Source organism: Ochotona curzoniae, unplaced genomic scaffold, assembly GCF_017591425.1.
Source record: "Ochotona curzoniae isolate NIBS_2020 unplaced genomic scaffold, NIBS_Ocur_1.0 scaffold_4953, whole genome shotgun sequence".
In the NCBI taxonomy this organism is placed as follows: domain Eukaryota; kingdom Metazoa; phylum Chordata; class Mammalia; order Lagomorpha; family Ochotonidae; genus Ochotona; species Ochotona curzoniae.
Genome location: NW_024467127.1, coordinates 4,234,559 through 4,260,552, shown reverse-complemented (window position 1 = coordinate 4,260,552; position 25,994 = coordinate 4,234,559). Strand labels below are relative to the sequence as shown.

Genomic DNA, 25,994 nt, shown 5'->3' with positions numbered 1-25,994 from the left:
GAAACTGCTGGGTGGAAGATGGTTTGAGGTGAGCTCGTGGTGGCTGTGGGGAGGGTCAGGACTGAGGAGGCTCTGGAGGGCTTCCTGGAGGAGGGGTCACGGCCTTGGGTGAGAATATTGGGGGCGAGCAGTGAGGGTGCCTACTGCCCAAACTTATGCCACTGAAGTGGGACCCCTGACAATTAATTGGCCAGGGGCTGGAGATGCCAGGGAGCACATGGGAGAGGGTCAGGAGAGGAGAACATTCTGGGATGGAGCCAGGAGGCATTCTGGGATAGATCCAGGAGGCATTCTGGGATAGGGCTGGGGCACATTCTGGGAGACAGCACAGGAACATTGTGGGGTAGGGCCAGGAGAGAGTATTCTGGGATATGGCGAGGGAGCATTCTTGAGAGGTCTTGGAATGTTCTGGGAGGGGGCAATGGCAGCAGCAGCGAGAGGACCATGGAGCATTGTGGGAGACGCAGGGTGCATGCTTAGATAGAGCTGGGGAGCACAGGCTAGCCTGTGGGGGGTCCTTGCTAGCGGGAGGCTACCAGAGGATTCAATCCGAGGGCACCCCTGAGCAGGCATGGGGCTGGCATGCGGGCACCCCTGAGCAGACATGGGGCCATCATGTGGACACCCCTGGGCAGACATAGGGATGGCATGTGGGCACTCCTGAGCAGACATGGGCCGGCATGTGGACACCCCTGAGCAGACATGGGGCTGTCATATGGACACCCCTGAGCAGACATGGGGCTGGCATGTGGGCACCCCTGGGCAGACATGGGGCCATCATGCGGGCACCCCTGAGCAGACATGGGGCCATCATGTAGGCACCCCTGGGTAGTCAGGGGGCTGTCATACAGGCACCCCTGGGCAGGCATGGGGCCGTCATGCGGGCTTGCCTCCCATGGCAGGAATGGGAGGTGTTGAGGCTAAGGCAGGCCCCGTGATGGGACCTCTGTGGCTTTGTGGCTCGCACCCTGGGTCCTGAGTCCCTTCTCACCTGCAAGCCTCTGACGTTTTAGCTTCTGCCTCTGCCTCCTGGAAGCCGGTCAGCTGCCTGCGGGATGGGGGCTGCTTCTTGGGCACTTGCCCTGGACCAGGTGTTGACTGGTGTTTCCAGACTGAGCCTTGCAGTTTTTGCTCCATTAACTCCAATGAGGCATTGGTGACTCAGAGAGGTCAAGCCACACTTCCCAGGTCACACAGCAGGTATGGGAAGCAGGGGCTGAAGTGGAGGCACTGGGACTGGATGGCTGGGCAGAGGGTGAGGATAGGCCAGGCCTGGCCCCAGTGACTGTCCCCACTAGTCCCTCGGAGTTGCCCTGTCTGTTCCCCTGGCTTTGGGCATAAGGGAGTCCCCCATAGATCCTTGGGCCCTGGGGGATGGGGTTAGGGATATTTGGCGGTGGCTCTAGAGGGGCTCATGATTGGCTCTGTGACACCACTGGCTTTCCCTGGGTGGTTTCAGATCTTGTTTGGGTCTGGCATGGATTTGACTGGCATGGATGGGATGGGGCACATGGGGCCTGGGGTGCAATGGAAATGGGAGGGAAAGTAAGGGGTTCAGGCCACTATAACAGAGCTGCAGGGGGTGTGGCCTTCATCAGCCTGTGGGGTACATCCTGGCACCCTGGGAGAGGGCAGGATGCCTTCTTGGAAAGGCACGGTGGGGATGGGGTGTGGGGAGCCTGGAGGTGGAGCTTCCTTCTGCCTTTCTTGCAGGCTGGTGAGGGGTGGGGATGGCAGGGAGTGTACCTCCCAGCCCTTCCCATGGGCGCGGACCCTGCTGCCCCCGCCGTCCCATCCCCCAGGTGCTCAGCTTCATCTTGGGTCCTGCCTTCTGTCTCCGTACAGGGAGACCCTGGGTACTATACACTTGCTGCCTCCCACCCTAAAGCTCCACAAACCCAGGCGCTCTCAGAAGCTGCCCAGGTCGGCCAAGCTCCATCTCCTCCTTGGGGATATCCGAGGTTGGGCTCAGGTGCTTTGTCAGCCAGGTCGCGAAGTCCAGTTCCTTGTCCCCAAGGCCTCTCCCTGTTAGGGAGTGAAAGATTGTCAAGGCTGGGGCTACAGGTGATCCCTACTGGGGGGACCAGTGTGGAGGGAGGTAGAGCTGGTATCAGCTGGCCGAGTCCCTCCTAATGCCTGCATGCCCAGGAGACCCCAGGATCTTCCCCTTGAGCTGGGCTCTGGGGGAGCCTAATTAGAACAGTAGGAATTGTTTCTCGCCTGTTGAACGGATTCCAAGTGCACACTCCCTGTTTGGTGCTGGCTGGCTGGGAACAGCTGCATGGGGGCCCCCGGCTGGGGGAAGGGGTACATCTTCCATCCTGGGACCAGCTGCAGGGGCTGGAGGGAAGCAGGGCTCCCGGCGGCCCTAGCACATCTGTGTGCCACGTGGCCGCTCACAGCCCTGGGTTGTTCGCTCTGCACAAGGGGCCCTGGTACGGCCCGTGGCCCGACGGAGCCCAGCAGCCCGGCCTTAGGGATGCGGAGCAGGCTCAGGGGTGGCGGAGCAGGAGGCTGGTGTGCAGGCATCTCTGACATCATGTGACACTGTGACAAAGGAGGGATGGACCCTTCCCTGGGTCCTGGTCACTGAAGGAGGCCTGTGCACTGGTGGATGGGCAGCACGCAGGACTTTGTTTTAATCTCGAATCAGCGAGCTTCAAGCTCAGATGCCCTTGGGATCCTGTGTGGCCAGGAATCTGTCTTCCGCAGCACGGGATTTTGTGTTCAGGGGTTCTGACCACCACAGATCTCACCAACAAGGGCTCGAAAGTATCTGGGAAACAAATGTGGAGTTTGGTGCCTGAGGGCTGTTTCGGGGAGTAATTCCCTTGCCACTGCCCCTCTTTGATTGTTCAAGCACTGCATAATAAATCCCTTGCCAGATGTGCCTGCTGTAACGTAGTCACAGCCTTCATCATAATTAAGAGGCAGATCCAGAGGTCCTCACAGGGGACCGGTTGGGTAACTGTAAAGTGGCCTGTGGGCTGGGGGTCTTGGGGGCTTCCCTGGCTCCCTGCTCTGTGGGACTTGGGCATTCACGGTAGTCCTGAGGCAGATGGCACATGGAGGGGTCGGCCCTGGCAGGTGTGCCGGCACCACAGGAGGAAGAAGAGGCCCCACTGGAAAGAGATTTGTGGGTGCTGAGGGAGCTGCCTTCCCCCCTGTCACATGACCATGGAACCCCCTGTTCCCAGGCCCTTATTGCACTTGTGTCCAGCTGCCTGCTGTGTCCACGGCTGTGGGATAGTAGGTCTCTCCATGCCAATGCAGCTTGTTACCTGGGGCAGGAGGTAACAAGCCCTCCAGGGCTGGCAAGGATACCCAGCAGATCCAGGGCCAATGTGTCTGCGGGCTCAGGACTCCTAAGGCCAGCGGGTAGGGGGGCTGTGCTGGGAGCCCTCTGGGGCCTGGTTAGGTCTCTGGCAAATGGCAGGAGGTAGGGAGGCTCAGGGGCCAGCAATACCCTGGGCCCTCACCCTGTCTCTGTCTTTCTCTTTGCAGACCGAGGGTACCCGGCTGCAGAAGGATCTCCGGACCTACCTGGCGTCTGTCAAAGGTGAGGAAGGGGTTGTGGGGCAGGGCAGTGCAAGTCAGAGGACGGGGCAGGCTGCCATCCCACACTCAGCCTCCTGTCTGCCCCGCAGCCATGCATGAGGCCTCCAAGAAGCTGAATGAGTGTCTGCAGGAGGTGTACGAACCCGACTGGCCCGGCAGGGACGAGGCCAGTAAGATCGCCGAGGTGAGTCGGGTGCTGGGGGCAGGTGGCCTCAGGCCTGTCTGGAGTGCTCCCCTGGACCCTGAGTTCTGTGCCCCCCCAACCGGGCATGCCACTGCCCCTCCTCCTGACACACTCATGGTGACTGCCCGCGCCCCCCCCCCCGTGTGACCGCTCACAAAACTGTCCCATGATGTCACTCGTCCCCAGCGTGTCTCACCCTTGTGGTCACTGCATGGGGCTGCTGCGCTTCGGGGGACTGGGGCTGAGCCACAGGCTCCCTGGGGGAAGCGACAGGTGGAGTGGGGTGGCTCAGCCTCTCACGCTCTGGCCCCGTCGCAGAACAACGACCTGCTATGGATGGATTACCACCAGAAGCTGGTGGACCAGGCGCTGCTGACCATGGACACGTACCTGGGTCAGTTCCCTGACATCAAGGTGAGGATCCTCTGCACAGGTCTGTCCTGGCAGCCTTGAGGGGCACAGGGGGAGGGGGAGATCAGGGCTGGCTCAGGTGCTTGCTGTGGGTAGGCACCCGCCAGGCCTGGCATCGCAGCCCTGCAGAATGGGACCTTCTCAGGCCTCGAAGTACCAAGGCTGGGGGAGGGGGATCCCATGGTGTGTGTGTGTGTGTATGTGCATGCCCGCTGATCAGGGCTGTGTGTCCAGGGTGTGTGTGTCTGCATGCCTGTGTGGGCCAGGCACAGTGCATGCTGGGAGCTGACAGGACGGTCACTGGCCTGTGGGACCTGCCATCTGCTGGGTGTGGTGTGGTCTCTAGGGGCTGTTCAAGAAGGGAAGCTGAAGCCAGAGAGGGGGCTGGGGCTCCTCAGGCTATGTGTCTGTGTCCCAGCTCCCTGCTGACCTCGGACTCAGCATGGCCCCACCCCGTGTCTGTCCCCCAGTCACGTATCGCCAAGCGGGGGCGCAAGCTGGTGGACTATGACAGCGCCCGGCACCACTACGAGTCCCTTCAGACGGCCAAGAAGAAGGATGAGGCCAAGATTGCCAAGGTAGGAGCTGGGGGGCAGGGCCAGGGCATTGGTCTGCCCATTGGGAGCCAGGGCAAGCAGGTAGGGGTCCCAGCCTCCAAGGTGATCCTGTCTCCCTGAGCTAACCAGTCCTACGACTCCCTACTTCCCCGGGCTCAGGGTGTGGACCCTGAGTGGGGTCTGGGTGGTGGTGGGTTGTCTTCCCGCTCCAAGGAGGAGGAGGAGACCGTGTTCCCTGCGGGGACGGATCCTGCTTGGCATGCCCCAGAAGTGGCACAGGGGCAGGATGCCACACAGCGACCCTACAGTGTGACCCACCCCTCAGTGTGACCCCGGGGCAGCCGCAGCTCCACTAACGCCCTCACGTTCTGCTTGCACAGGGGGACTGCCGCCGTGTCCGCGGTGTCTAACGCCGGCGTCTCTGCTCTCTCTAACGTCCTCCGTCTCTCTCTCTCTCTCTCTCTCTCTCCCTCCCGCCCTCCACTCCCACCTCTCCTCTCCCGCGCCCGCCCCGCCCCCAGCCTGTCTCGCTGCTTGAGAAGGCCGCCCCCCAGTGGTGCCAAGGCAAACTGCAGGCTCACCTCGTAGCCCAAACTAACCTGCTCCGAAATCAGGTGACACCGGCTTCTAACCTCGCACTTGCTGCCTGCGACCCCATAGTCCATTCCGTCCGTGCACGCGTGGGCCTCGGGGGTGCCTCGGGTCGTCTGTGCCCCGCGAGGGCTGCCACGGGTGGAGAATCTGAGGGACCCCCGCATCCCTCCAGCCTCCTAGAAAAGCGCTCCGGGACAGTGTGGGACTTGCCCCCAGGAGCTGTCTAGTGGCAGACTTGGGGCTCCCTCAGGTCCCTGGGGGTTATCCTGGACTCGCGATTCAGGATTCAGCGCGGGTGGGGCTTGCCCCAAGTGCCAGGAGCCCATGGGCCTCCTGGTGACTCTGGAGGGGACGTGGGAGGGCTGCACCATGGGGCTGGACAGGGCAAGGCTGGCCTGGGGACACTCAGCGCTGTGGTCATCTGGGATGCTCAGAGGGAAGGTTTTGCCCCAGAAGTCCCGGGCTCACCCTGGGTTCCAATATGGCCAGCAGCTATTAGCCCCAGCGCCCCATGCTGGGCTGTGAGGTTTGTCCCACTGGGGACCCTTCAGAAGGTAAATGCAGGTTTGTGTAGAGCAGCCTGAGTAGGACTCCGGCATCTCTCCCCTAAGGTCTGGGTCGGGCACTGGGGGATTCAGGTGTGTCTGGGGTGACCCTGGTGCTGTAGGGCACACCCTGGGCAAGCATCTCCGGGAAGTGCCTATCTCTGTCCACCTGCCAGGGTGTCCTGTGTCCTGCTCATTGTTGAGCCCCAGCTGGGAATTCTGCAAGGTCAGGGGTGGGGGTGGCTCAAGGGGGATGGCCCTGCTCGGACTCCCTCCCTGTAATCCAGCTGCAGGTGTGTTTCTTTCTGCCAAGCTGACCTTCCCATTGGGGTCCCATCTGTACTGGAGGGTCGCCCCCTTCCCAGCCCCCTGCTGGTGTTCTGGGCACGACTTTGGGGTTGGCTACAGGGGCCAGGAGGCTGGTCAGTTATGGCGAGATGATGCCTTGTCACAAGGCTGCTGGGACCCGCGTGCCCCGCACCCCCACCCCTCAGGTCCATCCTGGGCTGCTGTTCACACTGGCCACAGCCTCCCTGCTGGCCCACATGGCAGATTCGGGCTTTGCTCCCCCTGCCATCCGCACAACCTGGGGCTGTGTGTGGTCTTCTGTGCCAAGTGGAGATGAGGGAGGGGCCAGCCAGGGGAGGGGCCCTGTCCCGTGGCCTTGCCCTCGCGTCTCATACCTGAGAGGGATCTGGGCCGCTGCCCCTGGCCCCTGTCTGCTGGGAAAGGATTGGAAGAGATGGAGAGGGAATGGCGGGGAAGTGGTGCTGGGAGGTGAAGGGAGGCTCTAGGCATTGGCTGAGTGGGACAGGAGGTGGAGGTGCCAGAGCACACTAAGCCCCTGCCCCTTCCTGCGGCCCACTCCCCACCCTCCCAGCCCATGCCATTTAGCTCTGGGGCCACAGGAATCAAGCCTGGGTCAGCACCTTTCAGAGTGCCGGGCAGGGGGTGGTGGGGTGGGTGGTTGGGACACAGGCCCAGGGGAAGAAATGACCTACCATTTTCCCCAGGCCGAAGAGGAGCTGGTCAAAGCACAGAAGGTGTTTGAGGAGATGAATGTGGACCTGCAGGAGGAGCTGCCCTCGCTGTGGAACAGGTGCAGCCGGCGGGCATCCCCGGGGCCTGACCACCAGGCTGTCCTGAGGGCCTGCCCCCCTCTCAGGCCTGCGTCTGTGGTTGGGTGGGCACCCCTGGACTCCTGGGCTCTCCCGGGACACCTGCTCACCATCCCTCCCCCTCCTCTGGCAGCCGCGTGGGATTCTACGTCAACACGTTTCAGAGTATCGCTGGCCTGGAGGAGAACTTCCACAAAGAGATGAGTAAGGTAGGCCCGGGTCCCACTGGAAGGCACAGGGCAGTAGGGGACAGCCCCAGCTCCCCATCCCTGCTGGCATTCAGCATTGCTGGTGTTCAATGCCCAATGATGGGGGTCTTTCCTAAATATGGTTTCCTGCCCTTTTAGATTTTTTTTCTTTTCTTCCTGCTGTTCCTTCTTCTCTCCAAAGATGTGCACCAACTTAGGAAAAGGTGAAAGAACAGAGAGGCGTTGCAGGGAAGGAAACGTGTGTGACATGAGTCCCTGGAAACATGCCACAGGGCAGAGCTGTTTGCATATGGGAGGAGGCCCTGAGCTTCCTGGCGGCTAGAGTGAAGGAGACATTCTGAGTGCTGGGGCCGGCTGTGTGCAGGCAGTAGGCAGCCCTGGAAATGCAGTGTTTCCCGAAGCACAGGTGTGCTCTCTGTACACAGCAGGCAGAGGAAAGGCGGCTCCTGGAGGCAAGGACCGTTGGCAATGCAGCCCACATCGTCCCTGGTCTTTTGGGGTTTGTGGCCTAGTTTCCAACACTGGCTGTGGGGAGGGAGCCCAGGATGGGGGCTGAGCAGAGGGGTCTTGAGGAGTTTGTGCGGCTGTTGGGTGCCCCAGAGGCCTCACCTGCTTGCTCACACTTCCTCCGACTCTCCCCCTGCAGCTCAACCAGAACCTCAACGACGTGCTGGTCAGCCTGGAGAAGCAGCAAGGCAGCAGCACCTTCACGGTCAAGGCCCAGCCCAGGTGGGTGTTGGGTGTGTGTGTGGGGCGGGGAAAGAGACACATGCCCCTTGGAGTGGCGATGGTGTGGGAGGGGCGCCCCGAGTGGAGAGAGGGGGCTGCTTCCTGGAACCCTCCTTGGTTCCTTGGGCATCCAGGGACCTTCCCAGCTCAGCTTCTCTTGCAAGGGCAGCAAGTGGAGGTAGGGCAGTGTCCTGGGACCTCCTTGCCCTTCCAGGGTTGTCTCCTGGAAGCTGGGGTCTGCAGGTCTCCGAGTCTGGAGCCCCGACCCCTTGCATGGAACAGGAGCTATTATCAGAGGAGGGAGCCAGCAGCTGGGCCGGGGAGCAGGGACCGGTCACTCCTGGCAGCCATCTCCTGGGGGGCATCCTGGCTGGGCAGAGGAGCAGAGGGGCAGGGACCGGTCATCCTGGGGGCATCCTGGCTGGGCAGAAGGGCAGGGACCGCTCACTCCTGGTAGCCACCTCCTGTGAGGCATCCTAGCTCTTCAGGGCTGGGAACAGCTGGCACTGCCTTTTCCTGTTCAACTTCCTGTCCCGGCTCTGCGGGGAGCCAGGAGATCCCCGTTTCCTGAGGGGAAGCCTTGGGGAAGAAGGGTGGGACCCTGGCTCTCCAGTCTGTGGGGTCAGTCTGGGGTTTCCATGAGTGTGTACACCTGTGTGTGTGCGTGTGTAAGTACATGCACATATGTGTGTGCCTGTGTACGTGTGTGTGCACCTGTGAGAGCATACGCATGGGTGAGCGAGAATGTGCACACGCAAGAGTCACAAGGACAGAGGGAGCCGACAAGCCTTGCTTTCCATGTCTGTGAAATGGGCTGATTGTATCTGCTTCTTGGGGGTGACTGGGATGTTGCTGAGTCTGAGTGGCGCTTCCTTCTGCATCCTCTGTGGCTGGGCGGTGGCAGTCCGAGGCCAGCACAGAAGGGATAGCCAAGGAGCTGGCCAGGGCAGTGCGGGCAGCTGCGCTTGGGCAGAGGGTCTGAGGGAAGTGGCTAAGGTGGCCCATTGAGCACCTGCCTCTTCGGTCCCCTGACCAACTGACATCTTCCTGGCACTGTGTAGCCTGGGGCCCCATCCTCGCCCCGAGGCAGGTGGACCTGCCCCAGCTCAACCTATCTGGAGCACATGGCAGGTGTTAGGTCCTGGTGTGTGGGCAAAAGCAAGCCCGGCCTTTTTAGGGGTGCGTTTTGCCTCTGGCCAATCTCCAAGTTGGTGAAGGGGGGAAGGGGCCAGGCCAGCCCAGCCTCTGACATTTCCCCAAAATGAAGGCATCCACGTCCCATCCGTCCCCACAGAAAGAAAACAAAACTGTTCTCGCGGCTGCGCAGAAAGAAGAACAGGTACTGGGTGACTGGAGCTGCTCTGGGGGGCCTTGGAGGCCTGTGTCTTGGCCCATGGCCATGCATGCGCTCCCAGGGCGCCACTAACTCCTAACCTGCCCCATGTGTGATGTTGCCGGGTGCGGGACCAGGGCTGCTGGGCTGCGTCCTGGTGTGCGTGTGTGTTGGGTGGGGGAGGTGGGGCAGAGGGGCATGGGAGGCTGTGTGCGGGAAGGCGTCCCTGGCCAGCAGGGAGGTGGACTGAGGACCTGACCCTCTTAGCGGCCCCAGGCTGTGGCCTTGCACCACTGTGCGCTTGAGTGTGAAGGGGTCAGGGAGGTAGCCCAGCAGGAAGTCTTGGGGGCTTGGAAGGGGACACTGCGGTATGGTGGGTTTTGTATCTTATTTATTTAATTTCATTTGAAAGGTAGAAACACACACACGCACAGACACACAGACAAACCTGCAACACGGAGCCTGCATCCCTGGGCCCACACCTGCTGCCTCCTGGGCTGCAGGGTGGCAGGATCTGGCATCAGGGGGCCAAGCCTGAACTTGAGCTCGTGCCCTGGGGTGAGGGCGTCCCCAGCTGTGTTTCAACATTTGTGCCCATCTGTGCATTGTAAATCATGGCTGCAAAACAGGCTTTTGTGCTTCTCTGAGAGCGCTTCAGAAAAGCTTGTGGGAAACTGATCGTGTAAGTATGAATCTATCTGAGTTCAAGAAATTGAGATCTATGCCTAGCTTCTCATGATATACATTTTCCAAGGATTTTTAAAAAATTTTTATTATTTTTTTATTGGAGAGGCGGATATACAGAGAGGAGAGACAGAGAGGAAGATCTTCCGTCCGATGATTCACTCCCCAAGTGAGCGCAATGGCTGATGCTATGCTGATCCGAAGCCAGGAGCCTCACCCAGGTCTCCCACGCGGGTGCAGGGTCCCAAAGCTTTGGGCCGTCCTCGACTGCTTTCCCGGGCCACAGGCAGGGAGCTAGATGGGAAGCGGGGCTGCCGGGATAGAACCGGTGCCCATATGGGATCCCGGGCGTGCAAGGCGAGGACATTAACCACTTGCGCCACCGCGCTGGGCCCCAAGGATTTTTTTTTTTTAAATAGAAGATTTATTTATTTTTGTTAGGAAGGCATTTTTTTTTTTTTTTACAAGAGAGAGTGATGGAGAAAAAGACCTCTCATCCACTGGGTTACTGCTCAAATGGCCATAATGGCCAGAGCTGAGCTGAAACCAGGAACCAGGAGCTTCCTCTGGGTCTCCCACATGAGTGCAGGGTCCCAAGGCTTTGGGTCGTCCTCGACTGCTTTCCCAGGCCACAGGCAGGGAGCTGGATGGGAAATGGAGTAGCCAGAACATGAACCAGCACCCATATGGGGTCCTGGCATTTATAGGTGGGGAGTTAACCAATCGAGTCAACTTGCTGGCCTCTCATGGATTCTATACAATTTTTTTTTTTTTGCACTAAAATAAATGCATAATTTTCATTCTATTCCCCCACCCCCAGAAACTTCTTGAACTACCCTTGTAGGTATTTTGAAGGTGGCAAATGGTTTCTGTCCCACTACTGTCCCGTCCCCAGGCAACCTGGGCAGCCAGACCCCTTGGTGGTTCATGAGCAGTCATGCTGCGGCCAGTGCCATAAAGGAGTGAACACTCGGTTTTGACTCATTCAGTCACAGTGGAGCTGAGAGAGCCCACTGCTTTTCCACTGTTGCCCTGACAGCACAGGGTCGTCCCCTGGCCCTGCTGCGGCCTGCACTGGGCCGGGACAGCTCACTGGGCTGGGCACACAGGGAGCTTCAGGGGTGAGAGGCTGTGCTGTGATGGGGCTGGGGTCGGCGTCTTTTGTGGTGGGTGGGCTCTGGGCAGAAGGTCTGCTGTGTGCTGTGGAGACTCGCTTGGCCTCTAGGGTGTCTGGCTTCCTCGTGCAGTGGATCTTGGACCCACTAACATGGTCATGGGAGAGCCCGGTGGAGCTCATGGGGCAGCCGGGCTGGCATCCAGCGGCAGGCGGTTCCTCGGGATGTGCAGCCGAGGGTCCCGACGGTGGAGCAGGCCTCCTGCTGAGGTGTCTTCCTTCTTCCACTCAGGCACACATGGACCCACACACAACTCCACACACATAGGACTGGTGGGATCCACACCTGCATTTGCTGGGCGCGTGTGGGCATGATACTACGGGCGCATCCACCGGGCACACACCATGTGCCCACACACGACTCTACACAGATCTGTGGGGTGTACACGTGCACACGCGACATCACACATGTACCCACAGGCCATCACATATACAACCGTGGGGTGTGCACATGTCATAGGTACATCTACAGAGCCCGCGCACATGCATGCATACAGTGTCATGCGTGACCAGAGGACACACACGTGCACACGTTTGCACGGATGTCACATGTGCATCCAGTGGTACACAGGCTCACTCACCTACTCACCTCACCCCTTCTGCCCCCCACATCAGGCTCCTTTCTCGTTCTGCCCCACAGCGACAACACCCCTGCCAAGGGGAATAAGAGTCCATCGCCTCCCCCAGACGGCTCCCCTGCTGCCACCCCGGACATCACGGTCAACCACGAGCCAGAGCCAGCCGGCGGGGCCGCCCCCGGGGCCACCCTCCCCAAGTCCCCGTCTCAGGTACGCGTCCTCCTCTTCCCCTTCCTCCTTCTCCTCGCTATCCCTTCCCTCTCGCACCTGTTCCTCTCTGGCCTGAGCAGGCTTGGAGCCAGAGGCTTTGTCCAGCTCCAGGGGCCCGTCCGTGACCGTGACCGGCTGGCTCTCCCTGAGTGTGGCTGCAACTTCCTTTTCTGCCTGCCTTCCCCGCTGGTGCTCTAGCCTGTCTCTTGCAGGGACGGAGGGAGGAGTTCAGCTGGGTGCATGGGCACGGAGAGGCAGGGCTCGGTGTGGGGCCCTGGATCGCCCAACTCAGCCCTGTCCTGCCAGGCGTGGCTCTGCATTGGGCGGATGCTGGACCGGGGGAGGAGCCAGGGTCTGCGGGGAAGAAGGCAGGGTCCCATCCAACTGTCCCGCCATCATCTGACAGGCCTCTCTCCCTGATCCCCCTCCCCTCTTTTTCTTTTCTTCCCCCTACAGCACTGCTGGGGTCTTCCTTGTGGGGACAGCCAGCAGCCCTAGCGCTGTCCATCATCTGTAGAGGGGCGGTGGGACTCTGGCTTCTTCTGTCTCCGGGGTGGGGTGGGGGCATGGCCTGGGGCGTGACTAACCAAGTGTCTGTCTCTGTTTCCCTTGCTCCCACGCGCCGCCCTCCCCTCCCCCGCGGCCCGCCCACAGCTCCGGAAAGGCCCACCTGTCCCCCCGCCTCCCAAACACACCCCGTCCAAGGAGATCAAGCAGGAGCAGATCCTCAGCCTGTTTGAGGACACGTTTGTCCCCGAGATCAGCGTGACCACCCCTTCCCAGGTCAGCCGCGACGCCGCGGCCCAGTCCTCCCACACTTGCTCTCTCTCTTGAGTTTGCATGGTCTCCGCCCTCCATCCATATCGGTGCCTCTGTCTCCACGGTCAGGAATCTGGCCCGTCATCCCCCATCACTCACTGTCCGTCTTGGAGCATGGCCTGTGGCCAGGTGCAGGGGCTCAGGTGAAAGGTGCCTGCCTGCCTCCTGGCGGTGGTGGCCGGCTCAAGGTGGTAGCCTCAAGGTGCGGCATGGGGAGCTGGGAACGCAGCCCAGTTGGCTACAGGCACTCCGGATGAGGCAGCAGTTTCTGCACAGGCCAGCAGGGGTCATTGTGGAGGGACTCAGGAGGGCGGGTGATGGAGGATTTGTGTGTGCGTGGCCGGGCACTGAGATCAGCTCCTTGAGCTTGTGCCCTAAGAGGCATGAGATGCCCGATTGCAAGCAGACAAGAGGAGGGCAGCAGCAAGGCGTCCTTTGGGAGAAGCACCTCCTTGGCTGCCGCCCATGCAGGCCTGCAGGGCTTTCTGCTGTCCTCACAGTGGTGGACACGGCCGGAGCTCTATGGGCCTGCTGACGTGGAGTCTCCACCTGCAGGATCCTAGGCTGGGTGGAGGGGGAGGTGTGTCCATAGGCTGGGATTTGAGCACAAGCATTTCCCCCTAAGGGAGGGTGGGCTTCAAACCCTGTGGAAGGACTTGGGGTTAGAACCAAGGCTGCCGCGAGGCAGGTGACAGGCCAATGGGGCCCCAGAGGTAGTTGAGCCAATCGCTGCAGCAGGTGGCAGGGTGGGAAGGTAGGGAGAGAAGTTTGGATGTCCACCGGGGCAGCTTACTGCTGCGGTCCTCCAGGAGAACAAGACAGTCTGGCCAGCAGCCAGCAAGTGGGCAGGTGTGAAGATGAGTGGCCTTCGGTCTAGAGGTATTGAGGTGGGGACAGGTGGGTGCACGCGGAGCACCTGCAGCCTGTCCAGGGAGCCAGAGCGAGGCCCTGTCAGGAGGTGGCCAGAGCCTGCCTACACCCAGGCCCTGAGCGCGCCTGGCCATCCATGTCACCGCATGCCTCTCTCATTTCCCCCTTGTGCTTTCTCCAGGGAACAGGGTGGGGGTATCTCCTGCATGGGGCGGGGAGGGAGGGGCCTCCTCCTAGTCTGTGATGCCGCTGCCAACCAAAGTCCCTGCTGTGGCGTGGTGAGTAGCCCAGGTTACTCGTGAGTGGGTGGGGTGGTGGCCTTGGACCTACATCCCAGGACAGGTGGCCAGATCATGACTGTCCCCCAGAAGCAAGGAGGCAGGGGACATGTTGAGTCTGCACATGTGTGACTTCTTCTAAGAAGGGGGTGGTACTGAGTATGGATGTGGAAAGGTAGGGGGCGACTGGGGTAGAGCTGCTGGCTGGATTGGGAACACTGGGAGGGTATATGGTGGGGGTGAGGATGGGGGTGGGGACAGACATCTCCCCACCCTGGGCTGCATCTGAGGGAGGATGGGATGCTGGGACTGGAGCAGACTCAGGGCTGGGCTTGGTGAGTTAGCTTGGGGCTGGGCCAGCATCTCTAACCCTTGACCTGTGGAACAGCTGGCCCCTGGCATTGCCAGGACTGGAATGGTCCCATTGGAGAGCTTCTGTCCACACTCTCAGGTCTCTGTCCTGCCTAATGAAGGCTATGATGTGGGCCTGGGCCCAGAGGAAACACCTTACCCCAATCCTTATCTGTCAGATAGTCTTGGAGAGGGGACAAGGGAAGCCAGCTGATCTGCACCTGGGAGACCGGGCACCCTCCCAGTGGGGCATGCGGACGAGAGGGAGAAGCCTGAAGAGAGTTCTCTCTGGCCTGCAAGATGGGGAGGTCCAAGGTGTGAGGTAGGGACAACAACCAGAAGGAACTCTGCTTGAACACAGACTTGTCTCTGGCTGCTGCGGCATTGGCTGTTGCCCATTCCTCGGGAAGTGCTGAACTGTGATTCTTTCCTGCCTCATCCAGGGCTCTCCCCGGGATGGCTCCAGGAAAGACCCTTCTGTGCCAAATGGTCTGGCCAAGCATGCAGTCAGGGTGTGGCAGCATCTGCTCCATGTACATTCCTAGGTCCTAGGTCTCCAGCGCCTGCTCCATGTACATTCCCAGATCCTTGTTCTCCAGCGCCTGCTCCATGTACATTCCCAGATCCTTGTTCTCCAGCGCCTGCTCCATGCACATTCCTAGGTTCCTGGTCTCCAGCACCTGCTCCATGCACATTCCCAGGTCCGAGTCTCGTTTGCCTGCTCCTTGCACATTCCTAGCTTCATGGTCTCCAGCGCCTGCTCCATGCGCATTCCCAGATCCTTGTTCTCCAGCGCCTGCTCCATGCGCATTCCTAGATCCCCGTCTCATGTGTCTGCTCCATGCACATTCCCAGATCCTTGTTCTCCAGCGCCTGCTCCATGCATATTCCCAGGTCTCTGGTCTCCAGCGCCTGCTCCATGCACATTCCCAGGTCCGAGTCTCGTGTGCCTGCTCCATGCGCATTCCCAGCTTCATGGTCTCCAGCGCCTTTTCCACGTGCATTGCTGCAGTGCACCCAGTCTCAGGACAAGTCTATTGTTGTAGCTGCTGGGCAAATCTGTGTCAGACAGAGGTGCTCCATGGTGCACTGAAGCCCTCTGGTATTGAGGACCTGACTTTGCAGTTGCGTTTCCAAGGCTACAGAGACAGGTTCAGCCTGTTTCCTCAGCCTTGAGGGCACGGGTGGATCTCCTACGGTGACCTGTTTACCTATCTGGAGTGCCTAGGGAAGATCTGTGTAAGGTGTTTGCATTCGGGGCCTCTCAGCCGGCACTCCCCTGGGATGCTCATATCCAACCCTATGCTATCCTGGATAGGGAGTAGGAGGCAGAACTGAGCCTGGGAGGTGGAGGTGCCTCAGGCTGCAAGGTCACAGGAGCTGGGCGCTGGCCTGGGGAGGCTGCTCCAGGGTGGGCTGTGTGCTGGGTGAAGAGTTGGGTGCTGAGGGCTGCCCTCATTTGGGTAGGATCTTGAACTAGGTAGGGCATGTATGTGAGGCGGATGGTCCAGTGTTGGGCGTATGTCGTGTCCATGTGTTGTCACATCTGTGTGTCATGCCCTTGTGCGCGCATCAAGAGCTACCAGCCCTCACTAACTGCTTTTCTCACCTGCTGCTGCCAAGTTTGAGGCCCCAGGCCCTTTCACGGAGCAGGCCAGCCTGCTGGACCTGGACTTCGACCCCCTCCCGCCCGTGGCCAGCCCTGTGAAGGCGCCCACACCCTCTGGTCAGGTTGGTTGTGCCTGGGCCTGCCGGCTCCTGGAGTCTGGGCCCTGGGCCCTGATTCTGCCCATGAAGGCCCACTTCCATCCAGCCCTGATGAGGGGCCTGGAGCAGACATGGGTCAGCTTGGAGACCCCTTAGGAGAAGGCCAGCGCTAACCTTCCTGCTGGGTCTCCTGGCAGTCCCTGAGGAGTGTCCAGTACTGGGCTGCAGGGCCCTGGGGTGGGAGTGGGTGGGCTCCCAGGGGGACACTTACGCACCTCTGTCTCTAACTCACCTCTGTGCTAACTCTCCTTCTCCTCTCACTGCTGCGCTCAGTCAATCCCGTGGGACCTCTGGGAGGTAAGCCTTGTGTGCACCCAGGCCAACCCTTCTGCGCAAGCCTGCACCCCCTGGCAACCGCCTCCACGTGGCTCATCACTCAGGCGCACATGCAGTGGGAACCTTCACATGGGAGCCTTCCCTTTGGAGGGTCTCACCTGTCTGATGCTGCCACTGCAGCAGGCCCGAGGGCCGGGGCTCCTCAGCTAGCCCTGAGATGAGGGTTGTCAGTGGTATTACCCAGGTTTCTGGGCCGGGGAGTGTCTGCTGCTGGGTGGTGGCCCTGTGCCCTTGTGTTCAGCGAAGGCCCGGGAATCCAGAAGGTCTGGTCTTGGGGAGAGTTGGGGTGTGCAGGGAGGGGCGAGGAAACGGGGGAAAGGGAGGTGAGGCAGGGAAGACGCGGTGAAGCCAGAGCCCGAAAAGAAATTGGGAAGCAGAGGGATGGAGGAACACACAGAGACCCACACAGGTGGGTGGGGTGGGTAGTGAGCGAGTACCCGTTCATGTAGGAACGGCGATTGAAGCTGGACCAGGCTGAAGCCAGAAGCCTGAAACTCCAGCAGGGTTTGCTGCTGTCAGTGTGTGCTTTAGCAGGGAGCTGAAGCAGAGCGGGGACCGGGAGCCAGACGCTCTGATGTCGCATACGTGTGGCCCCAGCAGTTGTCTTAGCCACTGTTTCACTGTGCCTGCCAGGGCCAAGGCCTGGGGACAGAGAAAGCCCAGTGCTCACAGGATGGATGTCATCTGATAGCTTGGGAGAACTGGGGTGTCCTGTGATGTGTGATGATGGAGCCAGAATTACAGCTGGGTTTCTTGGGCTTGGTCTGAAACTTTCTGACCAAAGTAGGTGGTGTGAAGGGGTAGGGTGGAGGTCCTTGGACTCCCACACCACAACCCTGATCCCAGGACCCCAGGGGGCCCCAGAAATGAGTATGTGCTGGCTGCAGGACCAGGCTCATGGGAAGCCTTAATGGCACCTGCCCAGAGTGAAGAGGAGGGAGAGGGGTGGCCAGGCGGCCCCTGGTTGGCTCCACGCTCCCTTTCCACCAACACTGGCTACTCACCACCATCTTTCTTGTCCTGTGCCCCCTCCCCTGCACCACCTCCTCCCCCTCCTTGTTTTCTCCTGGTGGCCTGTCACTAGCCCACTGAGAGTCCAGCGGGCAGCTTGCCTTCCAGGGAGCCCAGTGCTGCCGAGGGTACATTTGCTGTGGCCTGGCCCAGCCAAACATCTGAGCCTGGGCCCGTTCAAGTAAGTGTCCACCTGCCCTCCCTCCTTCCCACCCGGCTTGGCCTGGTCGCTGGGGCTATGCAACGGAGGAGGAGCCTAGAGCAGGAATGTAGGATGGGCCAGGTCACTGCAGGCTTGAACCAGGAAGCCCTAGGATGGGCAGAGGTGCTGGGACCTGGTTGGGGTCACACCTGCCATTCCTGACCTTCCCCCTCCTATCTCACCCCACCACCACTCAGGGAGGAGCCTTTTGAGCACCTGTTATGCGGGGCACATTCCAGAATTTTCTGTTAATGCTTCATTGTCATCTTTATCAGGCACACACTGGGAGCTAAGCCTTGGAGGTGGCCAGGACTGAGATCGGCCAATGTCAGCCCAGCTGTCGCTGGCTGAGGGACAAGGCGGAGCCCAGGGCTCCTGCTCTGAGTCTCAGACTGGGAGGAGCGTGTGCCACAGGCCCTGCCCAGCTGTGGACGGTGGGGAGGCTCTGTTGGGGCTCAGGCCTGTGGGTGGTGCCCCAGGGCGGGTCCCAGACTTCTCCAAGCCCCATCACTCATGTTGCTGTGGCTGCCAGCGCCTTGCCTTCAGCTGTCTCTGCAGGGCTCCCCGGATGGTGCGAGGGTATGTCCTGCCCGTGGCCCGGTTCCTGTGTCCCTGGTCGCGGTGTCTGACCCCATGCCGGCATTTATGTTGCAGCCAGCAGAGGCCTCGGAGGTGGAGGGGGGGACCCAGCCTGCGGCCGGAGCCCAGGAGCCTGGGGAGACGGCAGCAAGCGAAGCAGCCTCCGTAAGATGGCAGGGACCCACGACCCCATCCTCCCGCCCTCCCAGCTGTCCGCCTGCCTGTCTGTGGCTCCTGCGTGCTCCTTTGTCCGTGTTGTCCAGGGGCCTGGGGACAAGCGGGGCTCCCCTCCCCGTGGCCCTGCCCTCCCTGGACCTGCTGTCTCGCCTCCCCCTTTCGTCTCCTGCCCCCTACACACCCAGCTGACCTGTGCCTCTTTCCCTAGACCTCCCTTCCCGCTGTGGTAGTGGAGACCTTCTCAGCGACCGTGAACGGCACCGTGGAGGGCAGCAGCACAGCTGGGCGCCTGGACCTGCCCCCAGGCTTCATGTTCAAGGTGAGTGAATCCCGCAGGCTCACACAGTGGCTGCCCCCAGAGTGCGTGGGGTGTGGGGGCACCAAGCTCTGAGTCTTGATGGTGCTATTCCCCATCAGCGGGGTGGCCCAGAAGCCCTGATCCCCCCTCTGCCTTCTGCATGCCTGTCTAGGTCTCTACCATGGCAGGGCTGGCGCGGGGGTGGGGGCACTCCAGGGTCTCTGACCCACCTCTCCCACCCGTGCAGGTACAGGCACAGCATGACTACACAGCCACTGACACCGACGAGCTGCAGCTGAAGGCGGGCGACGTGGTGCTGGTGATTCCTTTCCCGAACCCGGAGGAACAGGTGAGTGGGGCAGGGCTGGCTGTGGCTGGAATGGGCACACAGGTGGTGGCAGAGGCCCATCACGAGCAGCCCGAGCAGCCCGAGCATCCTGGTAGCTGGCTGCCTTTGCCCTCTGCACCTGCCTCTTTGCTCAGTCTCCTCCCAGTCCCAGGCGGGCAGGAGACCCGACTATTGTCTCTTCTCATCAATGTCCTGGCTTCAGAGCCTCCCCACAGGCTAGGCTGTCCTTCTCAGTGTCAGGCCAGTGCTGTGACAGGCCCCCTGGCCATCAGGGGATGATACCTTGGGCTGCCCACCTGCTAGGCAGCCTGGTTGGGTTCACCCTGCTTGTTGCCAGGGTGTCCATTTGGCCAGCACATCCCTAGGTGTACATTGGGCTGGCTCTGGGAGGAATCCTACCTGGGTGGTGGTGGGTCTAAGCTGGGAACTGAGACCATAGGGCTGGGTAGTTCCCACCCCGGTCTGGTTCTCCAGGACCCGACAGTGTTGTTGGCCAGGCCTGCTTCAGTAGGATTTGAAGTAGCAGAACTCTAGCCTCCAGCTCACAGAGGCCAGCCAGGTGTCAGAGGGGGCCTGTTGGGACCTCAGTAGGGTCTGTGACAAGATGGGTCATGACATGGAGTGCAGTAACCGAGACCCACGGGCTCCCAGGCTGAGCCTAGGCTTAGGGGCAGCGAATGTCCAGCCCAAGCCAGCTGTGTCACTTCTGCCATCCCGAGTAACAGGAGCTGGAGATGTTATTGAAGCCAAGGACAGGGAGGAAATGGAGGGCTGAATGGGGAAGGCATGGGATCCTTCCAGAAGCTCTGAACTAGTGAATGTCCCTGGCATTTTTTTTATAGTGGCCAGGGGGCCTGGAAAAGCCTCCTTGGGCTGTAACCTTGGTGGACACCCAATGGTAAAAACTCTGGCCCTGGGTCTGGGAGAGCAGTTCAGACTGGAGCAGGTGCCCACGAGGTGACTGTGGGTGTCCGTGAGGGTCAGGGAGTGCCTTCCAGAGGAGGGGCCTCACACCTGTGCCCGCTGTGCTCTGCCCACAGGATGAAGGCTGGCTCATGGGCGTGAAGGAGAGTGACTGGAACCAGCACAAGGAGCTGGAAAAGTGCCGGGGCGTGTTCCCCGAGAATTTCACAGAGCGGGTGCAGTGAGCGCGACCCCGGACGATGTGTGTTCCTTTTTCCTTGTTTTCTGTTTTTGTTTTGAAAAATCTCAAGAAGCAAAGGAACTTGGCCGGGGAGGTTAGGCCGGGGCCCAGAGGTGCTCTCTCTGTCTCTCTCACCACAGGTGAGCAGGTTTTACTGAGAGCCTGGCCCCGGCCAGCCTGGTGGTGGTGGTCGGAGTCCCCGAAGCTGCTGTGTCCTTCCAATCCCTGGTCATTGAACTCCCAGCGTCCCCGCCTATGCCCGCATGTGTGCCTGGCCGCTGGACAGAGCTGGGGGCTGCTGAATGGGGTCCAGACATCAGCCCAGCCTGGCCCCGCCCCGCAGACCACCGTGTGCTGTTTGAAAATAAACCCCAGTGTTTAAAACAAGAGGAAACAAACAAAACCGACGAAGCCCTGGACGTGTCTCTGTGTGTTTCTTCGGCCTCCCTACTCTTTGTCTGCCAGACCATGGCTGATGCCGGCGTCCAGGTGGGCTCAGCTGGCCCTGCTCCTCCCTCTTCTCCCAGCTCCAGGGCATGTAGTCCTGGCCCTGACTGGGCAGCTGTGATGAGAGTTTGGCAGGGCAGCAGGGGTACTGTTCTGGGGCACACACAGGGTGAGCCTGGACTTCCCCACAGAAAGAATGTGGCTCAGTGTTTACCTGCTCTGAGAGTGGGAGCAAGTGAATGGCAGCTTGGACGTCCCTGGCAGGAGTGGGCTTCCTGGGCCCCTTCTTCATCCTTGAGATGATCTGTCAAGCCAGCTCTGCTGCCCACAGCTGTCACAACAGCTGCTGGGTCCAGGGAGCCTGTTTGCTGTTGCCTCTGCTTCTAACACTTAGACTTGGCCTTCCTGCCCGGGCCTCCTGGCTTTTCCTGTTGCTGGACAGAACTCAGGGAGCCTGTGCTCTGGGCAGGGGGTGACTTAGGGTCACTTAGGGTCACCCCCAGCCCAGAGCAGGAAGCTCTACTTCACTTCCAGCATGAAAATGTGGAGTGCACGCTATCTAGGATGACAGTGACATTCTCCTTTAGTGGCAGGCAGAGGTACAAGGATGCTTCATAGAGGTTGTCCGGAATGAAAGCTGAGCTTATTTGCTGCCAAGCAATCAGAAATCCAAGTGCAGGCTTTTGTAATAGGAAATATATAGTAAAACAACAACAACAACAACAAAAACATGTTTAGCATCCCTAATTTTTTTTTGTACGTGTTAAAACTCATAGTTAATTTCGCTTTCCCATAACAAAAAATTTTTTAAATGGATGTATTTATTTGAAAGCAGAGCTGCAGAGAGAGATCTGTCTGCTACTTTAGTCCCCAAATGTCTGCAGTGGCCAGGGCTGGGCCAAGTCAAGGACAGGCACCTGGAACTCCATCCAGGGCTCCCACATAGGTGCAGGGGTCCAAGCACTTGGGTCACATTTCGCTTCCTTTCCCAGACAATGTAGCAGGGAGTTGGATGGGAGGTGGAGCAGTGAATTCATGTAGGCCTCACAGGTGATGGCTTAAAGCCACAGTGCCAGCTCCTTTCCCACAACACTCTCAGAAGGACCTGCAGGTGGTTTTGAACTTCACTGCCTGACCCTCATGGGGGTCCTGACCCTGGGAGCTGGGGAATTTGGGCAGGAGAAGAAGGCCACCCCTGTGCTCTAAGTTAGGGCCTCCTTGAGGGAAGGAACTCTGGACTCAGCTCCCAGAGGAACAACCTGAGATGGGTGGGGCAGAGTGGATGGGGAGCTTGGGCTCAGCTGAAGAGATTGAAAGGGCTCAAGAGCTGGGCCAAAAGAGACCAGGGCTGAGGAGGGCAGCAGGCAAGTGTGGGTGGTATCCGTCATGCACGCACAACCTCACTGCATTGGCCAAGCCTAGTCCCCTGGGCCGGGGTCACACACAGGATGCAGGCTAGGTTTGTGGGTTCTGGGATTCACATCAAGGTTGGTGGCCCTCACAGTTGCCACCCATGCCCTGGGGCAGGGGGGCAGGAGGGCTTGCAGGCTGAGAAACTTGGCCACAGGCTGCTCCCTGTTCCTGGATCCCAACCAGCCCTAGCGATGACATCCATGTGGGCCTCTTTTGGATCCCCAGGAAAGCTACTTACTGCTTACTTCCCTGTATCTTATGGACCTGTTGGCTTGTGTTGGACACTGAGAACCAGGGATTGAAGGACTCAGCTATACCTCTTACCTGTTCCTCCTAGCTCAGGAAGGCACTCTGTCCAGCTCAGCTTGTATCCCTTGTCTGGCTGCAGTTGGCAAGCAGGCTCAGGTGGCATCTCAATTCTGTCTCAGGTACTTAGGAAAATCTATGCCCCTGCCTCACCCATCCCCCCAAATGCCAGCCTCCATGTAGGTGAGCCAACTTGGGTACCTTTGCCAAGTCAGCCAGGTGCCCACAGTGCCAGATGCATGTTCAGGATGTTAGCCATGTACTCCTGTACTCCTGTTCCCTGAGCAATGGTCTTTTCGTTGGTTCCCCAGTGTCACTCCCCAGCAGGTCTTGTGTCACTGGTCTCTGACTTGGGTTGGTCCCTAGCACTGAATCGTGCTGGGCTGAGAGTGGGATTTACTGGTGGGTCCACAATGAACAGACTACAAACAAAGCAGGGGCTTGGCTTTGTGGCAGGAGCGGAGACCCTGGGCCAAAGCTAGGGTATGGCGTCCAAGGAGAGATGGGAGATGGGTGCTAGGAGCTCAGACTGGTGACAGTCCATTCTGTGGTGGCTTCCAGAAAGGGTCACTCCCCCAGTCTGTGGGGTGGCCTCAAGTGCAGCCCAAGACTGGTCATTATTCCTATAGGTCTGAGCCTTCATGTTCCAGAAGGGAGATGTACCTGACACCTTGGCCTCCTGCCCCAGCACCTGCTCTGTGTCATTCAGGGACAGGAGAGACAGCCTGGACTTTCTTGCCACTGAGGTGCTGTCTCTGTGAAGGTCCAGTCTTCTAAACTTCCCTTCACTCATTCACTCCTCCCATCAGGTATTCACTCATTCACTCTTGCATTTAATCACTAATACATTCATTTGCTCCACTGAGTCACTCCTTCACCCACCTATTCATTCACTGACTTGTCCACTTGCTGGGTCATTCACTCATTTACTCATCCACTTACTGATCCACTCATTCACCCAGTCACTCATTTATTCACGAACTCTCACTCACCATTTCCCTGGTAGGTACTGAGGTTACAGACAAGATCAAGCTGTGATTCTTAAACCTGATGATGGAAGAGAAGCAGCCCAAGGGCATGGCAGGTGCAGCCATAGCAGGTGATGCTTGATGTTGTGTCCAAGGCCCTAGGGACAAAAAGCAGGAGCTGTCACCTTCCTTCGTGCAGGAGGCTGGCCCAGCTTAGCCTCTAGGGTTATCAGGAAGCTCTGGTTCAATTTGATTTGGCCCTTCCAGAAGTTGTTTGCAGAAATTTGGTTTGCAATGAACTGTTTTGAGAGGCAGTGGGGCTTTAAGAGCTCCACGCGCAGGCACTGATCAATGTCGCTCTCCAGGCTGAGGGTTCATTCTTGTGGGAGTGAGTACCCATTGGTCTCTGCTGCTTCCTGCCCTACCCTAGGATCCCTGACATTCCTCTGCAGGTGGTCATGCAGCTGGAGGCCCTAACAAGAAGCCACACAGATGGAAGTGTCATGCTCTCCGAGTTACCAGCTCCAGACATGAGTACTTGCAACTTCTGTTCTTGGTCGCCCAGGCTCTGATATTTATTTCAGTGACAGAAAACAGACTGAGTCACTGGCATTCTGAGGGACCAGTGCAGTGGGCAAGGCAGCATGTTGTGTGTGTGTGTGTGTGTGTGGAGGGGTCGGGGGTGGGCTCATGGGTGGCTGGAGCGAAAGTGGGCCAAAGTGAAAGAGCCTGCAGTGTTCACAGTCTCCCTGGGAGGCAGAGGGAGCAGAGAAGAGGTGAGGGTCCACAGGAGAGCTGACGGGTGGGAAGAGAGTGGCTCAGGGGTGACCACGAGCACTACAGGGAGGGGAAGAGGAGGTTTTAGGTCATGTGCTACTGAGGAGATGCTGGGTTCCTTCCTTGAGGCCAACGGAAAGGGAGAGTCAGCCCTGACCCTGGCCTCACCAGTCTGCTCTGGGGTCCCTAGGGCTTGGTGACTGTGAGGAGCACAAGCTATATGCACCTGCACCACCCCAGCCCTGACGCTGGTCATGCGGGAGAGCAGACTCCTGAGCTCAGGCCCTTCTCCGTATAATGGAGAGTAAACGGCACAGTGACAGCCCCTGGCCACAGATGAGCATCCAGGCTGTGGGGCAGAGCAGGGAGGGGATGAGTCACTTCCCTCATCCCAGCTGGCTGAGGTCAGTGCACCTGGCTGGAGTGTTGCTGATGCAAGCGGTTCTGCCATCTAGGGCCCCCTTCCTGTGTGAGCTGGAGAGGCTATGGGGAAGGAGGCACAGCTTTTTGCAAGAAACAGGATGAGACCCTGGTGCCCTGAGCTTGACCCCAATAGCTCCCAGAGCTAAGCCACCAGTTGACACCCCCTCATTCTTATTTTGACACCTAGGTTTTGTTTTGTTTTGTTAAACAGTTTAATGCATTTTCATGGCAAATATACAGGAAATGGCAGAAGACAGAAGGCATGTGCTTGCCTGTGGACAGCTCAGGAGGTCATAATGAATTGAAGAGATGCTCTGTGTGATTAAAAGTACTGCGAACACCATTTAGTTATCATCTGTAAGAAACACACTTGTTGGGGCCGGCATTGTGGTGCATAGTGTGTTAAACTGTTGCCTGTGGCACCAGCAATCCATATAGGCAGTAGTTTGTGTCCTGGCTGCTCCATTTCCCATCCAGCTTGCTGCAAATGCACCTGAGAAAGCAGCAGAGGATGGCCCAAATGCTTGGGCCCCAATGCTCACATGGGAGACCTGGAAGAAGCCCCTAGCTACTAGCTTTGGCCTGGCTCAACCTGGGTCATGGTGGCCATTTGGGGAATGAATCAGCAAATTGAGATTCTCTCTCTCTGCATCTATTCTCCTTTTTTGAAATTACACATTTCAAACAAACAAATAAATAAATCTTAAAAAAAAAAAGGGGGACCCACCGTGGTGGCCTAGTGGCTAAACTCCTTGCCTTACATGCATTGGGATCCCGTATGGGTGCTCGTTCTTGCCCAGTTGCCACCACTTCCCTTCCAGCTCCCTGCCTGTGGCCTGGGAAAGCAGTAGAGGATGGCCCAAGTCCTAGGGGCCCTGCCCCCATTTGGGAGACCTGGAAGAAACTTCTGGCTCCTGGCTTTGGATCAGCTTAGGTCTGGCCGTTGTGACAATTTGGGGAATGAACCAGCAGATGGAAGATCTTTCTGTAAATGTGCCTTTCCAATTAAAATAAATCTTGAAAGACAAAGAAAGAAAGAAAGAAAGAAAGAGAGAGAGAGAGAAAGGAAGAAAGAAGGAAAGAAAGAAAGAAAGAAAGAAAGAAAGAAAGAAAGAAAGCAAGAAAGCAAGAAAAATGCACTTTGTCCAAATGCTGGCAAAGGACAGGAAGTTTCTGGACAGCAGGATCACAGAAGTTCCGGAAGTTTCTGAAGGTCACCCCACTGTGGGTTGCTGACTGCGACTCCATGGCTCAGGGCAGCGTCCTCACCCACACCTCAGCCGCCTCTCTGCCCATCCCCCACAATGTCCACAGATGTCTCAACCCTTTGATGTTCATGAGCAGGCTTGGCCACCCCTGGACTTCTCCTCTGTAATTTCCTCAGGGCAGACACTACAAGGCACAGGTGCACAGGCCAGCCCAGTCCCCGTCTCCTTCCTAACTGGATGCTGACTTTGCTCAGGGGACCCCTGTGTACCACCAGAGTCCTTCCCAGCCATTGGCCCTGGCAAAGAGAAAGGCCTTCAGTTCCTTTCTTCTCTTGGCACATGCCTGGAGGGGCAGCAGCTATCTTGTGACCTTGAGATCACACAAGG

General features: G+C 58.9%; 1 protein-coding gene across 16 annotated transcripts in view; it reads left to right on the top strand.

Annotated features, from left to right (window-relative positions):
• The window catches only part of BIN1 (bridging integrator 1), a 41,792-nt gene extending 21,680 nt beyond the window's left edge, over nt 1-20,112 (top strand). For 2 of the 16 annotated variants that reach the window (XM_040971188.1, XM_040971189.1), the window contains exons 3-13: nt 3,505-3,559; nt 3,648-3,742; nt 4,061-4,156; nt 4,624-4,731; nt 6,863-6,948; nt 7,101-7,176; nt 7,823-7,905; nt 11,737-11,884; nt 18,483-18,593; nt 18,820-18,921; nt 19,962-20,112. In XM_040971188.1, coding sequence (XP_040827122.1) covers nt 3,505-3,559; nt 3,648-3,742; nt 4,061-4,156; nt 4,624-4,731; nt 6,863-6,948; nt 7,101-7,176; nt 7,823-7,905; nt 11,737-11,884; nt 18,483-18,593; nt 18,820-18,921; nt 19,962-20,069 — 1,068 coding nt within the window. In that variant the 3' untranslated portion in view covers nt 20,070-20,112. Of the gene's footprint in view, nt 1-3,504; nt 3,560-3,647; nt 3,743-4,060; nt 4,157-4,623; nt 4,732-5,231; nt 5,325-6,862; nt 6,949-7,100; nt 7,177-7,822; nt 7,906-9,199; nt 9,245-11,736; nt 11,885-12,538; nt 12,668-15,825; nt 15,934-16,242; nt 16,267-17,389; nt 17,498-18,172; nt 18,263-18,482; nt 18,594-18,819; nt 18,922-19,961 lie in introns of all 16 variants that reach the window. The other 14 variants (XM_040971173.1, XM_040971176.1, XM_040971175.1 and 11 more) reach the window with 14 other exon arrangements.
• Nucleotides 20,113-25,994: the final 5,882 nt, after the last annotated feature.